The 16,501-nt window shown below is 44.9% G+C and overlaps 2 protein-coding genes across 7 annotated transcripts in view; one reads left to right on the top strand and one right to left on the bottom strand.

Moving 5' to 3' along the window:
• The window catches only part of EIF2AK1 (eukaryotic translation initiation factor 2 alpha kinase 1), a 30,689-nt gene that overhangs the window by 1,757 nt on the left and 12,431 nt on the right, over nucleotides 1–16,501 (bottom strand). The window contains exons 6-15 of one of the 6 annotated variants that reach the window (XM_067705507.1): nucleotides 16,089–16,169; nucleotides 15,102–15,201; nucleotides 14,509–14,569; nucleotides 13,856–14,183; nucleotides 12,548–12,659; nucleotides 11,533–11,652; nucleotides 8,402–8,502; nucleotides 2,838–2,949; nucleotides 2,518–2,600; nucleotides 1,206–1,439 (exon numbers count right to left, since the gene is read on the bottom strand). In XM_067705507.1, the coding sequence (XP_067561608.1) occupies nucleotides 1,206–1,439; nucleotides 2,518–2,600; nucleotides 2,838–2,949; nucleotides 8,402–8,502; nucleotides 11,533–11,652; nucleotides 12,548–12,659; nucleotides 13,856–14,183; nucleotides 14,509–14,569; nucleotides 15,102–15,201; nucleotides 16,089–16,169 (1,332 nt within the window). The remainder of the gene's footprint in view (nucleotides 1–1,205; nucleotides 1,440–2,517; nucleotides 2,601–2,837; nucleotides 2,950–8,401; nucleotides 8,503–11,532; nucleotides 11,653–12,547; nucleotides 12,660–13,855; nucleotides 14,184–14,508; nucleotides 14,570–15,101; nucleotides 15,202–16,088; nucleotides 16,170–16,501) is intronic. The other 5 variants (XM_067705508.1, XM_067705510.1, XM_067705509.1 and 2 more) reach the window with 5 other exon arrangements.
• On the top strand, nucleotides 3,268–7,675 carry ANKRD61 (ankyrin repeat domain 61). The gene is given in 7 exon segments (XM_067705545.1): nucleotides 3,268–4,083; nucleotides 4,086–4,147; nucleotides 5,082–5,176; nucleotides 6,622–6,698; nucleotides 6,701–7,051; nucleotides 7,054–7,256; nucleotides 7,258–7,675. Coding segments are annotated over 7 exon segments (1,242 nt in total). The 5' UTR covers nucleotides 3,268–3,932; the 3' UTR covers nucleotides 7,561–7,675.

The following is a 16,501-nucleotide window of genomic DNA, read 5'->3' as shown; positions in this document are numbered from 1 at the left end:
CTATGCAAATTTATCTCTGCAGGTATGCACAGGTTACTTTATAAACAATTCTGCAAGAAGGAGAAATCCTTACCATTAACAACAAATAACTACGGTCTCTACTCTAGCTTCACAGGGAGTTAGAAAATTCTCTCCATACAAGGATATCAATTTAACAACCACATCTGCTATTTTCAGAGACTGAGAGAAAAGCACTACACCTACCCATTTACTGTTCAATCTACTAAAATTCACTGTTTTACTTGAACACAAATAAGCCTTAAACAAAAGACAAATCAACTAACCAGTTGCAAGTGCTTCCCCAACTCGTGTGCATCAGAACCGCTTCGAGGTTTGCAGAAGCACAGAGAGCAGCCCCTTCTCCCCCAGATGTCTCTTTTATAGGTCAGTGGGGGAAGTGGGGGGGGGGTCTAAGAATTCTGTCGAGTTCATGGTGATTTTATGCTGCTGGTCTGGAGACGGCACTCTGGAACCGGTGCGTCCACCCACTGCTGCTCACACGCTGGGTATAAGTCACTCGGAGATCTCACTACAGTGCAGGTCTGGGGGGGAGCCCCGGAGCCTGTGTTTCTAACAAGCTCCCAGGTAAGGCTGATGCCGCTGGTCGGAGGACCCACTTTGAGTAGCAAAGCACTAGAGAACCTGTGAATTTCTCTTTGAGTCAAGTTTTTTAAGTCTTAGAAAGTTTCTGTGTATACCTGGCACTGAAACGACACGTCAGGAAGGAGGAAGGGGATGGCTGCCTGGAGCAGGACCCCTCACAGGACAGAAAACCAGACTCCACACGGGGATGCTGAGATCTCAGGGTGGGTAAGGCGGTCTCAGCCACAGATGCTCCAGCTCCCCTGAGAAGCACTGCTGTCCTATATCCTTTGGTGTGTGTGCCGTTCTACTAGAAGATACTTTATAATAATTCATAAAAGGCCATATACCACAGTTGGAAAGGAAAACTACAACCTTTTGACTTAGCAAGATGAGGCTCGAAACTGGAACCCATGTGACCATTTTCAGAGTAGACAGTTGGCAGTGGTCATCTAGCTTCCCTGACAAGTACGCCACTGGCAACTCTGAGAATGGGCTGAAATATTTTGTTTCCATAAACCTGACTCTAAGCTCAACTGCGCTTCGTGAAATGGGATTCACAATTTAAACAAATTCCATTTTAAGCTTCATATTTCCCCCAGTATTAAAAAAATCATACATACATTTCCAGAATTTTGGAAGAGTTCACTCTGCAGCAGCTGAACAGCAGACGGCCTCTGGGATGAGCTCTTTCTGGTTAAGTGCTGGATGTACTTGGCTTGGACGGGACACCTTTTACTGAGGGACTCGGGGATCTGTCCAGTTCTTAAACCCATTAAAACATGTGCTCGCTCCATTTCTGTCCCAAACGGCTGAAAGAGCTCCAGCAGGATAACACCCAAGCTATACATATCTGACTGAAAAAGGGGGGAAACGGTCAATCAGTAGTGAAATACACAGAGTAACATTTCCATTCCCACCCACCTTCCTTTCAAAAGCGAGAGGATTTTCTACAGAAGGATGATCGACAGTCCCTACAACGGAGGGAACACAGCGGGCTGGCTCGTCCCTCACAGAGGCAGGTGTCTGCCAGCTGGATCTACGGTAGGTGATCTACAGACAGATGACTGTACTCTTGCAATCCCCAGCTCTAACACCAAAAAGGGGCATCCAGGGGCACGAAGGACTGAGGGCCAGGCGAGGGGCAGGGGTGATCCCGGCCACCCAGAGCGGTCACTACCATACAACTGACTCCACGGCTCCTTGAAAACCCAGGCCAGGTATAGCCTGAGAGAGACATGAGAGGTCACCGAGGGTCCCTGCGGCCTACCCCGGTCCCACCTCTGCCTCCGCTAAGAGTTAGGCATTCTTAGTAAAGTTTTAGCAAACTCTGCATAAAACCTGTCACTTTTCCTAAAAACAGTCTTTTAGGAAGGTGTTTACTACATAGGATTTTCGGAGCTGCCATGGTTTTTCTGGCAGCTCTTTCCCAATCACTAAAAAGTTGAATGATTCATCAAAAGGAAGAAAATTTACTAGGCTGTTATTTTGAGAAAAGAATTTACTTTAACATTCCTTCGAGGAACGAGCTGGATTAAAACTTTTCCGCATCTTCATTCAGCCTCAGAGGGAAGCAGGTGGCACACTTGTCGGGGGCACTGATTTACCTAAGCTTGGAGGCAGAATGAACGGCTGAAAACAGACTCTGGTGAATCCTGCCTTCTGAGGGAAGGTGGTATCTTAAAGGGAAAGCTCATTGCAAAAATTATTTTGTGACAACCACGGGTTTGGAAACAGTAAAATAGCCTAAAAAAGTCAGATTCAGTTGAAAAGTGAGGCTTCACACTATGGTAGTTTGATGTAAGAGATAACCTACCACACTCCGCTATTTCCAAATCACTTCGACGTCAGACCTTCCACTGCATTTACTGTACTTTTTGTTACTTACGACTGCAGGGTAAGTCCACTGAAAGGGCAGAAGGGAACAAACACTACCTTGGCATCATACTCGGATCCCTCCAACTGTTCAGGGGAAGCATACAGGCAAGTGCCCACTCTGGAGGTATGTGTGGGTGTCCCTGTAATTTGAAAGGCCAGAGATTAAGCATGGCAGGGTTAGCACTGTCTACATAAAGACCCCTGACTGAGCAGGGCATTGCAGCTCCCAAGGAAATGATAGTTGCTTTTTTTTAAAATCTCACCTTTGCTGTTAAGTCTTTCTGATTCTCTTTAAATACTGACAGTGTTCAACCATGTCTCTCTCTCTCTTTTTTTAATGCAAAACCAAACAAAAACAAGCACCAAAACAAACTTACTCTTTCCATTTCCATTGGCCCAGTCTGTGTTCTGTATGATGTCTGCACAGGCCAGGCCAAAGTCTCCTATTTTTACTTGCTGATTGGGGCCATGAAGAAAAATATTTCTGGGCTGGAAACAAACAGAACAGGTCAACTCCACGGTGTTCTAGAATGAACAGTGAAAACATGCGGATGCTGAGAGTTTTCAACTCAGGAGCCAACAGCCCCTCAAGAACTAAAAATGAGAGCAGTGGTTCTCAAACTCGGCCGCACATCGGCATCACCGGAGGAACTTTAAACAAATCTCAGCGGCCAAGCCACTCCCCAGACGGATTAAATCAGATTTCCTGGAGGTGGACACAGGCGTCGACATTACCTAAAGTCCCCAGCTTATTCCACTAATGTAGAGCGTGCTTGTGCACAAGTGCATTTCAGCCCTGACGGGACCTCAGAGGCACCAAGAAGGTTTTAATAACTACTATCCTCTCAACAAGTCAAAGACTTTGATTATTATTATTTTTAATGAAAACACGGATGTTTTTTAAAGCTCCCAGATGATCTAACACGTTAGCCAGGGTTGGGGACGGCCAGGTCACACTCTAACGGTACACATTTCACTCTATGGAAGCAGTCATCACAGACCCAACACATTTCCCGACGGAAGTACCCCCAGACCAGTGGAAAATGCACCTCTGTTGGAGGCGGGGTGGAATTCCATTAAAAACTAGAAAGCGTTTAACTTAAAAGTTAGGTCTTCTTAATGTAAATGTTTTGTTTGTATAAATTCCCTTATTTTAGCGTTGTCAGGTTTTTCTAACAGTAGCTGAATGGGAAGAGAAAACAGAAACAATCTTAGGTGCAAGATGATAATCTGGCTACGCTTTTGTGACTAAGTAGAAAGTCCTGGAAACTGTGCTCCTGTAGCTGGCACTGTAGATACAGGAACAACATGTGAAAAAGTTTGGTTCTGATATAAAAATGCATCATCATCTTCACGGATACCATTCTCAACAGTTCTAGAACTGAATGGAAAGAATCATAAAGAGACTGAGACTGACCAATTCTGTAACGCGTTTGCCCTGAATTCCTAAGTCCCCCCTCGAAGTTGTACTCATGGGAAACATAACCAAGAGAGGCAGCAGGGGGCTGGTGGCTGACGGGGCCCAGGCCCTGGAAGAGGGCGCGGTGGTGTCATTCCACACCGGGCTCTACGAGGCCATCCTGAGGGAGGGCAGCACCGCACTCCGGGCTCTGCTTAGAAGCCACCTGTCAACCAGCCCACGGCCGTTCTGGCCAACTCCACCAGCTACAGATCACTGCTGAGCCAGGTACCCGCGTTCTCCTCTCAGTCACTTTGAGAAAAAAAAACGTGATGCTTCAGAAGGAACGCCACCTGATTCTTGAGGACTCACTACACCTGGCTGCCTTCACCGTGCCCGAGGCTGGATGGTCCACGCTGAGCACACCGCACACCCAAAGCCGTGTTCTGCTGAGTCTGTGACGACTCCTTCCAGGGATCACAGGGGCACTGACTGAGCAGAGACTGGGGCTCGCTTGGTTGGAAGAACATTAATGTCATCCTCTCAGATGTGCCAGTGCTGATTATGTCTGTGTGCTGGAATTATTTCTCCCTTATTTACATATAGTTTTTCATTTTCTGAATTTTTATACAGTAATTATTACCCTTATAACTTAAATTTTTTTCAGAAAGTCACCCTCTGCCCTTATCTTGCAGTCGTGCTGTAAAGGCGTGTGTGTGTGTGTGTGTGTGTGTGTGTGTGTGTGTAAAGAACTCGTATAAACAGCTCTGCTAATCATAGACAGAATACAAGCAGCATTAACTGTGAAACCCTAAACGTGCAGGTTATACTACTGATGCTATGACTTTGGCAAAGGCTTAAAAAACAAAACCTACTTGTCAATGACTCTCTGGGCCAATTTAAGGACCAAGGGACTTGATAGCAATTACCATTAATTTTACACAATGAGCTCTTCACAAGAATCAACTTTCGAAGCTTTAAGTAAATTATATCTGCTGCCTTGGTAAATCTGCATGTATGTAAAATACAGATTTTTATAATATCAATCTAAAATTGACTGGTTTGGGGTAATTTAAAACGCAAAAGGAGAATTTCAGTGCACATAACAGAGAAATACTGAACCAAAGAGATGCTAAATACAATTATTTCCTTTGAAATAGCAAGCTAACACAATTATTCTAACTATATCGGGCTACTTGTAATGTATTTTTTCCCCCCAAAGCAGACGCAGTCCATCATCCCCATCCTGGCTGCGGAATACCGCAAGGCACAGAGTTTGCTTTGTTTGTTAGAACATGAAGTAGACCCAGAAGTAAGGTAAGTTAACTCAACAGGTGACTTTCTAAATGAGGACACACACGATCTGTGTTCCTTTCCCGATCATGTCTGGACTCATCCATTCTCCATGGGTGATGGACTACAGGTTACCACGTTTGGAATAAACCAATTTCCTTACTGACTAGATGAGATCCTCTGAAAACCGGAAATAATACAGGAACACAAATCAGTCAGCCCACTTAAAGCATCGTAAGTATTAAGCGCTCAGCAATGGTGTTGTGGAAAATTAAGTCCTGGTCACAGCCCTCAGGGAGTTTAACAACCTAAGTTAGATACGAAAAATAAGAAAATGGAAAGAGGCAAGGGATTTTCTTGGAAAGAAGTTCATCTTGCTTCCCAGTATACCTTCACCGCCTAAACCAATGCTGACACTTCCTAAGTGCCCAATAAATATCATCTGAATGAATGGGAGAAGTACATGGTATAAAAGAGAGTCGAGCCCCAAATCCTTACCACGCTCCGGAAGGGCGCCCCACCCCGTCTTGCTCTCACCCTGCCCCCGAGCCCCACTCCAGCTCTGCAGGTCCTCCCAGGACTGGACCATCATGTTCCCCCTCCCCACAGGATTCCTCAGTACACCCTTCCCACCCTTTCTCGCCCTGGGTGGGGCCTGCAGACCTCTTTGCCCACTGGCCTGTTTACTTAGCTCTTTCGGATTAATGCTTCCACACCTGACTGTAAGCTCTGCAGTGTGGGGACTCTGCTGTTTCCCCACACCCCTGGTGCAGGGCTTACACTAAATCAACAGGTGAACTGAAAAGTCATCTTCTAATCCCAGTGGAGCGGTCAGATGCTCATAAGAGACCTTCCCTTTTCTCTGCCACAATCAAGGAATTTTGGAGGCAATCCTGAGAGATTTCAGGAAAGGAGATGAGGGCCGAGTTGTCAAACTCTCACTCCGCCTGCGCTGGGGAGGGACTGACGATAAACTCCAGCTGCAGCCCCTGCCATCCACACACACGAGTGAGAAGGCCAGGTAGAGGAGCGGGTGCGGGGCCACCAGGGACTGAGTCAGCGGGCGTTCTGCCCCTTCACGGCTCACTTCTGTGGGAATTCCGGATCACACTCGAGTCCGCACAATTTTACTGAATGGCTGCTAACTCAGCACAGCCCTGAGGGGCTGTGGACACAGAGCTAACTGAGATGCAACCTGGAAGAGGCCACCGTCCCAGCAGGAGTAACAAAGCTGACATGAGCTGCGATAGGAAGCTGGGCCCCTCCGTGCTGTGATGCATACCACCCTGTCCCCGCAAGACGCTGGGATACCCCAAGAAATTAAACAGCAATGCAGATTCTCAAACACTTCTCTAGAGTAATTACGGGGGATTATCTTAAATAAATGTTGCCTGCTTAAGCAGTAGCTCTCCGCGTCGAGCCATTCCCACTGTGAACTGAGTGCAATCTGCCATCAGTACCTATTCCAGAGACACAAGAGGCCTCACCACGCGCCACCTGATGCTCCTGCACTGGCCCATCACCTCTACCATGCGGACGAAGCCGGGGAACAGATCCAAAGGATCCTAACAGACATCCAGAACAACACAGTCCTGTGTCTCCGCATTCTGTGCAAACACGGGGCCCAGGTGAATGCGCGAGCGGACAGCAGCAACGGGCACTCCCGGCTCCGCCTGGCCATCACGTACGGGACCTACCCGGTTCTCTCCATCCTGGCCCACAACGGTGCCCAGGTCAACGCCATAAACGAGTCCAGCATGACACCCCTGCACATGGCTGCAGATATACTGAATAAGCAGGTGATAGAAACGCTCACTGCCCACGGGGCAAACGTCAACTGCGCCGTCTCCTCCACAGGCAACACGGCCCTGAAGCTGGCGGTGTGCACCACATCAAGCAACGCGGCCGGCTGCTGGCCGCGGGCCTGAGCTGCATCCGCCTGCTGCTCGTTCACGGAGCCCAGGTGAATACGCAGGACCGTGAAGGTCAAGCCGCGAGCCACGAGGCGTTTTGGAGGCAGAGAGGCAATAATCTCTTGCTCGAATTTGAAGCCAATGTTAACATATTAACAAGAAATGGGGAATCTCTGATATATATGTACCTTCCAGCGCGGTTCCAATATAAGAGACGCAGCACTTCTCACCAGGCTGCTTTACCACTCTTATCCTTTGAGACTGACCAATGACCAAGGAATTCTACCTGCAGGAATCATGCTCCCAGAATTCCACCTCCTAAGGGAAACCGTAATAAAGTTATCCCAAAAACCCTTATCCCTAGAGGACAACTGTAAAAGAAATGTCAGAAATATTTGTGGGGAGAAACAAAAACAGCACTTGAAGCGACTTCTCCCAGCGAAGATCTGGAATTCTGTATCTGGTTATTATGGTTTAGCTCACCTCCTGAAATAAGATCTCAAAGTTGCACAGAGCCACAGAACTTCAGTAACTCACATCGCATTTTCTGGCTAGACGTGTACCCAGAAAATACTTAACCCATCACCTTATACATCCCAAATGTACAAACGACTGGTTCTTAAACCTTTTTCAAAAAATAAAATGATTTGCACATTAACTTTTTCTTCCTAAATAGTCTTTTAAAGGCATTTTCCATGATTTAATTTTTGCCCCAAAAGTAAGTAAATTAATTTAAAACTCTCAGCCAAAGAAGTAAATACATTTGCTCTCTCTCGCTCTCTCTTTTTTTCTGGTCATGCCGCACGGCTTGCGGGATCTTAGTTCCCTAACCAGCGACTGAACCCGCACCCCCAGCAGTGAAAGCTTGGAGTCCTAACTACTGGACCGCCAGGGAATTCCCTATTGTCTCTCTTTCTTGATAGTCTTTTATAAAAATTGGAATAGTCATTACAGATTTTTAAAACACCAGAAAAAAATTTCCCATGTTAAATTTCTTTTAAGAGGGATAATTACAGAAACAGATTTTACCTCTAAGGCAGAAATGAGTATTTTTGTCAGCATGAAATACATTTAGCATCATCAGTTATATTAGTACTCAGAGCACACTTACTACCTGAAAACAGCTAGAATTTTCGAATGCCCAAAGATTACTCCTTTTAAATTCAATCTAAAGTTTTCACATTCTAGACCTATGGAACAATGATTTATACAATATAAAGGTAACGATAACCTCCGAGGTAAATAAACTAGGGTACATGATCTCATTTAATTCAATAATCCAATACCCAAGTCATCCCTGTAAGCAGCTGTCAATGATTTAATCTTCCCCACTTACCTTGAGATCTCTGTGTACAATTCCCATGTTATGTATGTAAAATACACCTTCCACCAATTCTTGAAAAATTTTTGTTGCAACACTGGCCATAACATAAGGACCTTTAAGTTAAAAAAAATAGTTTTATTTCTCTAATAGTTTTTCACTTGTTACATAACATCAAAATGTAATGAGGGGACTTCCCTGGTGGTGCAGTAGTTCAGAATCTGCCTGCCAATGCAGGGGACAAGTGTTCGAGCCCTGGTCCAGGAAGATCCCACATGCTGCAGAGCAACTAAGCCCATGCACCACAACTACTGAGCCTGCGCTCTAGAGCCCGCGAGCCACAACTACTGAGCCCACATGCCACAACTATTGAAGCCCCTCCTCCACAACTAGAGAAGCCACTGCAATGAGAAGCCCATGCACCACAACGAAGAGTAGCCCACGCTCACCACAACCAGAGAAAAACCCGCGCACAGGAATGAAGACCCAACGCAACAAAAAATAAATAACTTTATAAAAAAAACATGTAATGAACGTAGTTATAAATACATTAACACCTGACACCACACAACATTCAGACTGTCAACACAGTCAATACTCCACAATGGTTTCAAACCTAGAAATCATCAAAGAAGCCACTGCAAACTAGCTCCCAAGAGTTGATGGACTTCTGTCACCAGAAAGAGAGGACCTCTCATGTCACTCAGAGCCCCTGTATTAACTGCTCTGTAAACAATTTTCAGGCATCGGGTGACTAGATTAAACTACGTTTCAGTCCCCTTCAACCCCTGACATCTGGGGTTTAATGCTAATAAATCTGGTGTCCTGGCCCGCTGTGGATTAAACACATTATTACAAATAACAGAATAAGAAAAAAGATAAATTATGTTAGCCCAAGGGGTGAGCTTCTATTGCCTGGAAGATTTGGAATGCCACATTTTCCAAAAATGATGGACAAATGAACTAGAGGGGGGAAAAGGTAAACGAATTAATTAATCTATTAATATCATAACATAATATGGGAATTTAGAGGGTGGAGAGGTTTGGTAAGACTAAATCAGGGACTTCCCTGGTGGCACAGTGGTTAAGAATCCACCTGCCAATGCAGGGGACATGGGTTCGAGCTCCGGTCCAGGAAGACCCCACATGCCGCAGAGCAACTAAGCCCGTGTGCCACAACTACTGAGCCTGCGCTCTAGAGTCCACGAGCCACAACTACCGAAGTCCAAGCACCTAGAGCCCGTGCTCCGCGCCACTGCAACAAGAAGCCCGCGCACCGCAACGAAGAGTAGCCCCCCGCTGGCTGCAACTAGTGAAAGCCCCCGCGCAGCAATGAAGACCCAATGCAGCCAAAAATAAATAAACAAAATAAATAAATATATTAAATAAATAAATACATAAAATAAAATCATAAACCTATTGTTTACCTTTGAGCACGAGAGCACCACATGCTCCCTTCTCCCTGAATGAGCCGACTTTGTTATAGAGCTCAAACCTATTCCACACCCTCCTTTTGCACTGTCTAGCATATAATTTAGGGACCTCAAGTATTTAAGACAGAAAACTCTGTGTGTGTGTGTGTGTGTGTGTGTGTGTGTGTGTGTGTAAAAACAATGGCTCCAGGGAATTCCCTGGTGGTCCAGTAGTTAGGACTCTGCGCTTTCACTGCCGGGGCCCGCGTTCAGTCCCTGGTTGGGGAACTTAAGATCCTGCAAATCTCGTGGCACGGCCAGAAAGTAAATAAAAATTTAAAAAACAAAACAAAAACAATGGTTCCATTACAAGTACCTCTAGTATGACGACCCCCCCCCGCCCCCACCCCGCCCCTGAAGTGACCAACCTGTCTGGGAAGAAATGCAAGAAGGGCTTTCTGACTTTCCCAACTATTCAGAATAACTACCTTACTTTGGTCTGTCTTTAATTCGGTTTTCCTTTTAACTCACCTAACACATCCAAACGGTAGGTAACTGTTGGAGGACTCAGTAATTATACACAGGCTTGCTCCAGCGATCACAGTTTCCACCCAGTGCTACATCCTTTGCAGACACTGCTTTAATCCTCACAATAACCCCATAAAATGGGGATGATCCACATTTTACAGGTGAGGATAGAGACAAAACTGGTAACTGACTTGCCCAAAACCTTCTAGCTGGTGAGTACCAGAGCCATGACTCAAACCCAGGTGTGCTGCTCATGGGAGCTGGGAATGATTCACGTAAAAAATGTGATTGATGTAAAGCTGGACACACAGGGCTGGAATGCTACAAAGATAAAACTTTTTATTTTAAAATATTTTTTAAAAGAAAAATATACATCCTGCTAGCAGTATGATCCATCTCTTGCCTTCACTGTTTTGACGGGTTTATCGTACTGGATGGTATAGATTAGAGTTCTCACCCCACACTTCGTTGAGGACTCACTTTCCCAACGTAAGCTTCAAGATTAACTGCACACGGGGCTGAAATGAACGATTCTCTTTCCACAAAGATGGGCACATAGCACTAGAATGTGCATGCAGCAGGCCAAGGATCCAGTTTTACTGGGCCCTAAAAATACCCCACGCACCACTTACCATGACTGAACTGAACGAAGTCTGGCATGTTCTAATTTCATGGCAAACAGAGGGACACTGAGGAGCTGCTGGAGAGAGACGTTATGTCTCCGTCTCCATGGGAAGCTAGTCTAAGATTCTGAGTAGGCCAACTGACCTGTGTTTTAGGCCAAATAAAGGGTTATAGTGTCACTAGGAGTGAACAGCAAATGATTAATGATTGATATTTAGTTGAGCCTTTACTTAAAATCAGGTCACTCGCATCCCCTATTTTGATCATCTACCGCAGTGAACTTCAACTTTGGCCGCACATTAGAATCAACAAGAGAACTTTCACAAAAAAATAACAAAGGCCAAGCCCTATCCAAGACCAATTATAGAAAAATTACTGGTGTGGTCCCAGACAACACCCTTTTTCTAAAAGGATTTCATTTTTAAAAACAGTCTTAGATTTACAGAAAACCTGAGAAGACAGTTCCCACTTACCCCACACCCAGTTTCCCTGTCACCAACACCTTACATCAGTCTGGTACATGTCACAATGCACCGATTCCGATACAAGTCCACAGCCTATGCAGACGTCCCTGGTTTTTACCTAATGTCCTCTTTCTGCTCCAGGATTCCATCCAGGATACCACATTACACTGAGTTGTCATGCCTCTTGAGGGTCCTCTGGTCTGTGACAGTTTCTCAGACTTTTCCTGTTTATGATGACCTTGACAGTTTTGAGAAGTACTGGTCAGGTATTTTGGAGAATGTCCCCCAGCTGGGATTTGTCTGTTTTTCTCATGATTAGACTGGGGTTATGGGTTTGGGGGAGGAAAAGCGCAGAGACACCGTGCCCTTCTCACAGCCTCTTATCAAGGGCACATACTATCAACGTGAGTTATCGCTGTCGATGCTGACCTTGACTACTTGCTGAGGGGGCGTTTGTCACGTTTCTTCCACTGTAAAGTTACTTTTTTTTATTGACAACATCTTTTTAAAAGTCCCCCAGTTGATTTCTACGTGCAGTGTTAAGCTGAGAACCAGTGTTATAATACTCTACAAATATTAACCTAACAGAGCACTTCTAGAGGCTATTGTATAACTGCAGGGGAGCGGGCGGATATGGGTCTTGAGGGAGACAAACTTTTGACCACATGCCCTTCTATCAGCATTTCTTTAAAGGTTTCTTTTTATAGAAATATCGCATTTTCAGTCTTTTCTTTTCTTCTTGGCCACACCGCACGGCATGCAGGATCTTAGTTCCCCGACTAGGGATCGAACCCGTGCCCCCTGCAGTGGAAGCGCAGAGTCTTAACCACTGGACTGCCAGGGAAGTCCCAAAGTATCACATTTTCAGTTTAAAAAAGTAAAACAAATATTTAAATTTTCCCTTAAAAATTTTTTACAAGACTTTTCTACCTGAAATCATTATACTAAATTCTAGCATAGTACTCTTAAATATCAACAAACTATGTATCTATAACAGAAAATATTAACTTCCAAATACCTACTTATATTTTAAAAATGTGATTTTTCCCCCAATCTAAAGCACCTGCAGGCAGAAGGCGGCAGGCCTGTCTGTAGTTCCCAGCCCAGCCCTTGAACACCCACATGGTACTTACATGCGGATTCATCCATGCTCTCCCGGCCCTGCTGGTTCCTCTCTCTGATCCAGTCCCACAGCGAGAGCTCACACAGCTGCATCTGGATGTGAAGCATCAGGTGGTACTGCACCTAGGGGGCGACACACCACTGGCTCCCATCTGCACCATTTAGCGGACAAATGCTCCCTTGCCTAACCCTAGGCCAAGCACCAGGTTACGTGCTGTGGACAGAGACTACAGACACAAGCCTGCCCAAGAAGCCCGAAGTCTAGTGAAGGAGACAGAGGAATAAAGCAATACTCAACACAACGCGTCGTGACCCAAGTGGGCAGAGGCAGGCCCGGCTGGGGTTAGGCAGGTATTAAATGGAAGAAGCTCTTGAACGTGACGGAGTCCGTGGGCCTGAAACTGTTTAGTCTGCTCTCGAGATAAACAGTTTTTAAAGCTGAAGATACAGCATCAGGCTGGCTGTATGGTATTCTGCTACTCTATGGATACCCCAGAGTTTGCACACACTTTATCTGGCTTCACATAACTAATAATTTGTCCAAGAAAAAAGTAAGCAAAAATTAAGCTCACTGTAGCCCATTCAGGAAAATTTCCCAAATGTATTACAGAGCAATGAAATGATTCTGATGAAAAGTCCCTCAAACTCAACTCCTTTATATTCAGGGAACCTACTCAAAGTTTTTTGTGTTTCATAAAAATACAGAACCTCATATTCCTGGACAGCCAGAATTAATGCTACGTGTGAGTGTACAGATGGTATATACAGTTCTGTGATCCCAACACGACAGGTTATGCGCAGACCCTGTTAACGTTCCAGTTTAAATACTAACACTCAGTGAGGGAGAGAACACCAGCACATCAGTGTAATCCTAATTACTGTAATTAGGACACTGAAAGCTGACCTGGTGATCCACCCATTCAGACAGCTATTCTGTGTTCTAATAACATGTTCTAAAGTCACGTTCCAAAATACAGGAAATCTTTCTGCATAAATATATTTGGATAGCACGATGCTCACCAACCACAGAAACAGAACGTGTGTGCTGCTTCCTGCTCCGGGGTGTACCTATGAGACGCCCCAGTCAGGGAGGTCAGAAGAGGACCAGGAGGAGTTTACTAAGAGAAGGAGGGAGGACCAAATACCCGGGCCACGTGTCAGGAGGCAGCACGAGGGCAGAAGAGCAAGGGCAGAGACAGGGACGGGGAGCTGAGGAGGGAAGCCGCCTGCGGGGCAGGGCCGGCCGCGTCTAATCACCGTCCTCCACGCCGTTATTACAGGGAAACAGCAAATGCGCAGGTTCTGGGAAACTCATCTACCTCCGTCTGCCCCAACAAGTTTAAGTTTTCTTCAGAAGATTCCTCAGTGGATGCGAAATTCTCTTCCAGGTCTGAATTATGCCCAAGTGGCAGCCGATGCCCAACAATCGATCTGGAAGACTCGTCAGCCACACCTTTTCCTTGGGGCTCAAGGGACGGTTCAAATTCACCGGCATCTCTTGTGACTACACCGGCGCTGTAGTTCACCAATCTATTATTCTGATTTTCAACGCCAGATTCTCCCAAGGATTTTTCTTCTTCTGGGGTGAATTCGGCGAAGATAATGGATGGGCTGTTACTTTCATCACTTTTAACATCACACTGATCTCTGGAGGCCAAAAAAAAACAGTAAAGATAAAAACCAATGTAAAAAAAGATCCAGTGTACCTCAACTGTCCCTTCAAGCCTGTATGAAACTGACTGGTAAACTCCTGACAAAAGAGACAACCCATCTGTCCAGCAGCAGCATTTACTTAAAAATACTGAGAAATACCTGAGAGAAGGAAGAAAATAACTTAACATTTTGTAATGAAAATAAGCAAAAAGGAAGTCTAAAACACTCCTGAGCTCCTAGGTGTAAAAGGCAAAGGCGACCCAAGGCAGGTGACGGGAGGTAACGTCTAGGGTGTGAAAGGACACGGCAGCCCACGTACCTGGGGTCCTCCTGGTCAGAGATCACTTCCAGAGATGGCAACTGAATAGAAATTCTATCTGCTGAACAGAAACAAAAGGAAATCTTCAAGCAGCCCAGTTTTCTAATTTATAGTCAAAGGCAGAGCTAAAATACATAAGTAAGACCAAATGAGACAAGAAGTTAAAAATGTCACGACCTTCTGGCAAAATGCAAATACACCAAGCTTATTCAAATGACTGGCAGATTTTAGAAAAGACAAAAACAGAGCTGTTCAACTATGCGAGGGCTCATCGAACCTTCCGTACAGGACCTGACAGTAAATATTTCAGGTTTTGTGGGCCCTAGGGGACCCTGCTGCCACTACTCAACTATGCTTTCGTAGTGCAAAAGCAGCCAAAGATAACACATGCGAACGAGCCTGTGTTCTAATAAACTTTACTGACACTGAATTTTGAATTTCATATAATCTTTACAAAATAATTCTTCCTTTGATTTAACTCTTTAAAAAAAAAATTCTCAGCTTGTGGGGTGCACAAAAACAGACGTAGGCCTGATGTCACCCACGGGCTGAAATTTACCAACCCTTCAACTGTTTCATCTAAAACCGCTCACCTTGCCTTTGGGCCATGTGAACATGTTCTATCCAGGCAGTGTGATAGCCTACAATATTAGGATGCTGAAGACCAGCCAGCACCTTAACTTCCCGTAGCACCTGAAGAAGAAACATACTTAGAGCTGGTTTTTACTGACAAATTTGTTAAATGTTCATGGTATTAAATAATACTTGTTCCCTCTGTATGAGGAATCTAGACTGTGTTAAAATAATGGGAATACTTTTGTGAGAGACAAATGCAGTTGTTGTTGTTGTGGTTGTTTTTTGCGGTATGCAGGCCTCTCATTGTTGTGGCCTCTCCCGTTGTGGAGCACAGGCTCCGGACGCGCAGGCTCAGTGGCCATGGCTCACGGGCCCAGCCGCTCCGCGGCATGTGGGATCTTCCTGGACCAGGGCACAAACCCGTGTCCCCTGCATCGGCAGGCGGACTCTCAACCACTGCGCCACCAGGGAAGCCCTGCAGTTGTTATAGCAACTAAATAACTGACATGCATATAGCACTTTACACTTTCCATGGCTCATATATAATCATTCCCTCATTTCATTCCTACAAGTAAGTCCAGACCTCCAAGGTAAATAAAACCATTCTTGTCACCACTATTTTCAAGGGCAGGAGACAGAAGTGGCTTAGAGGACTAGGTCGTTTGCCTGGGATCACACAGCATGTCAGGGAGAAGACTTGGACCTGAATTGAGCGCCTGTGTTTTTCATAAAAAGCTTGTTATATATTGTATATGAATAGTTTACTTAAAGAATTAATTTCCCCAGCAATGACCCTGAAATGTGGTCAACCTAAAGTGCCTATAAAAAATTTAAGTCAAATAAAAATTTAATCTTGATGTTTATTTTATGGTAACCCATTCCTAGTAAACTGCAATCCATATCACCAAGTATTTCCCAAATACACAAACACACACACACACAAACTCTTTCAGAAGGACCTAAATACTCAATTATTCAAAATAAGTAAATGTTTTAAATCATACCTTCATGCAATCTGTTTTAGTTGCACCCTTAATCAGGATTTTTTTAATTGCATAGTACTGACCATCTAATTTATTCCTGACCTAAAAGTAGAGGAAAAGACAAAGTATATTGTACCATTAAATCCAACTGAATAAAGAAAGTTCTTTTAACCTGACCTTAGATAATCCAAAGTAGCCAAAGAGATAAAATTAAGCTAAAGACACACATCCTGGGGAATTCCCTGGCGGTTCAGTGGTTTGGACTCCACGCTTTATGCATCCCCTTTACTATGTTCAAAGAAGTCAGCCGTAGTCAACTAGACTAATAGTTTTTCCAACTGTACTGAGAGTCCAACTCCTAGAATCTCTAGGTCTGAAGAATGGGAATGTTAGCAAAAGGGCTATGTGCAAAACACAGCAGCAAAACTTTTTCA

Source organism: Pseudorca crassidens, chromosome 15 (assembly GCF_039906515.1).
Source record: "Pseudorca crassidens isolate mPseCra1 chromosome 15, mPseCra1.hap1, whole genome shotgun sequence".
NCBI classification, from domain to species: Eukaryota; Metazoa; Chordata; class Mammalia; order Artiodactyla; family Delphinidae; genus Pseudorca; species Pseudorca crassidens.
This window is presented reverse-complemented; position numbering and strand designations above follow the sequence as displayed.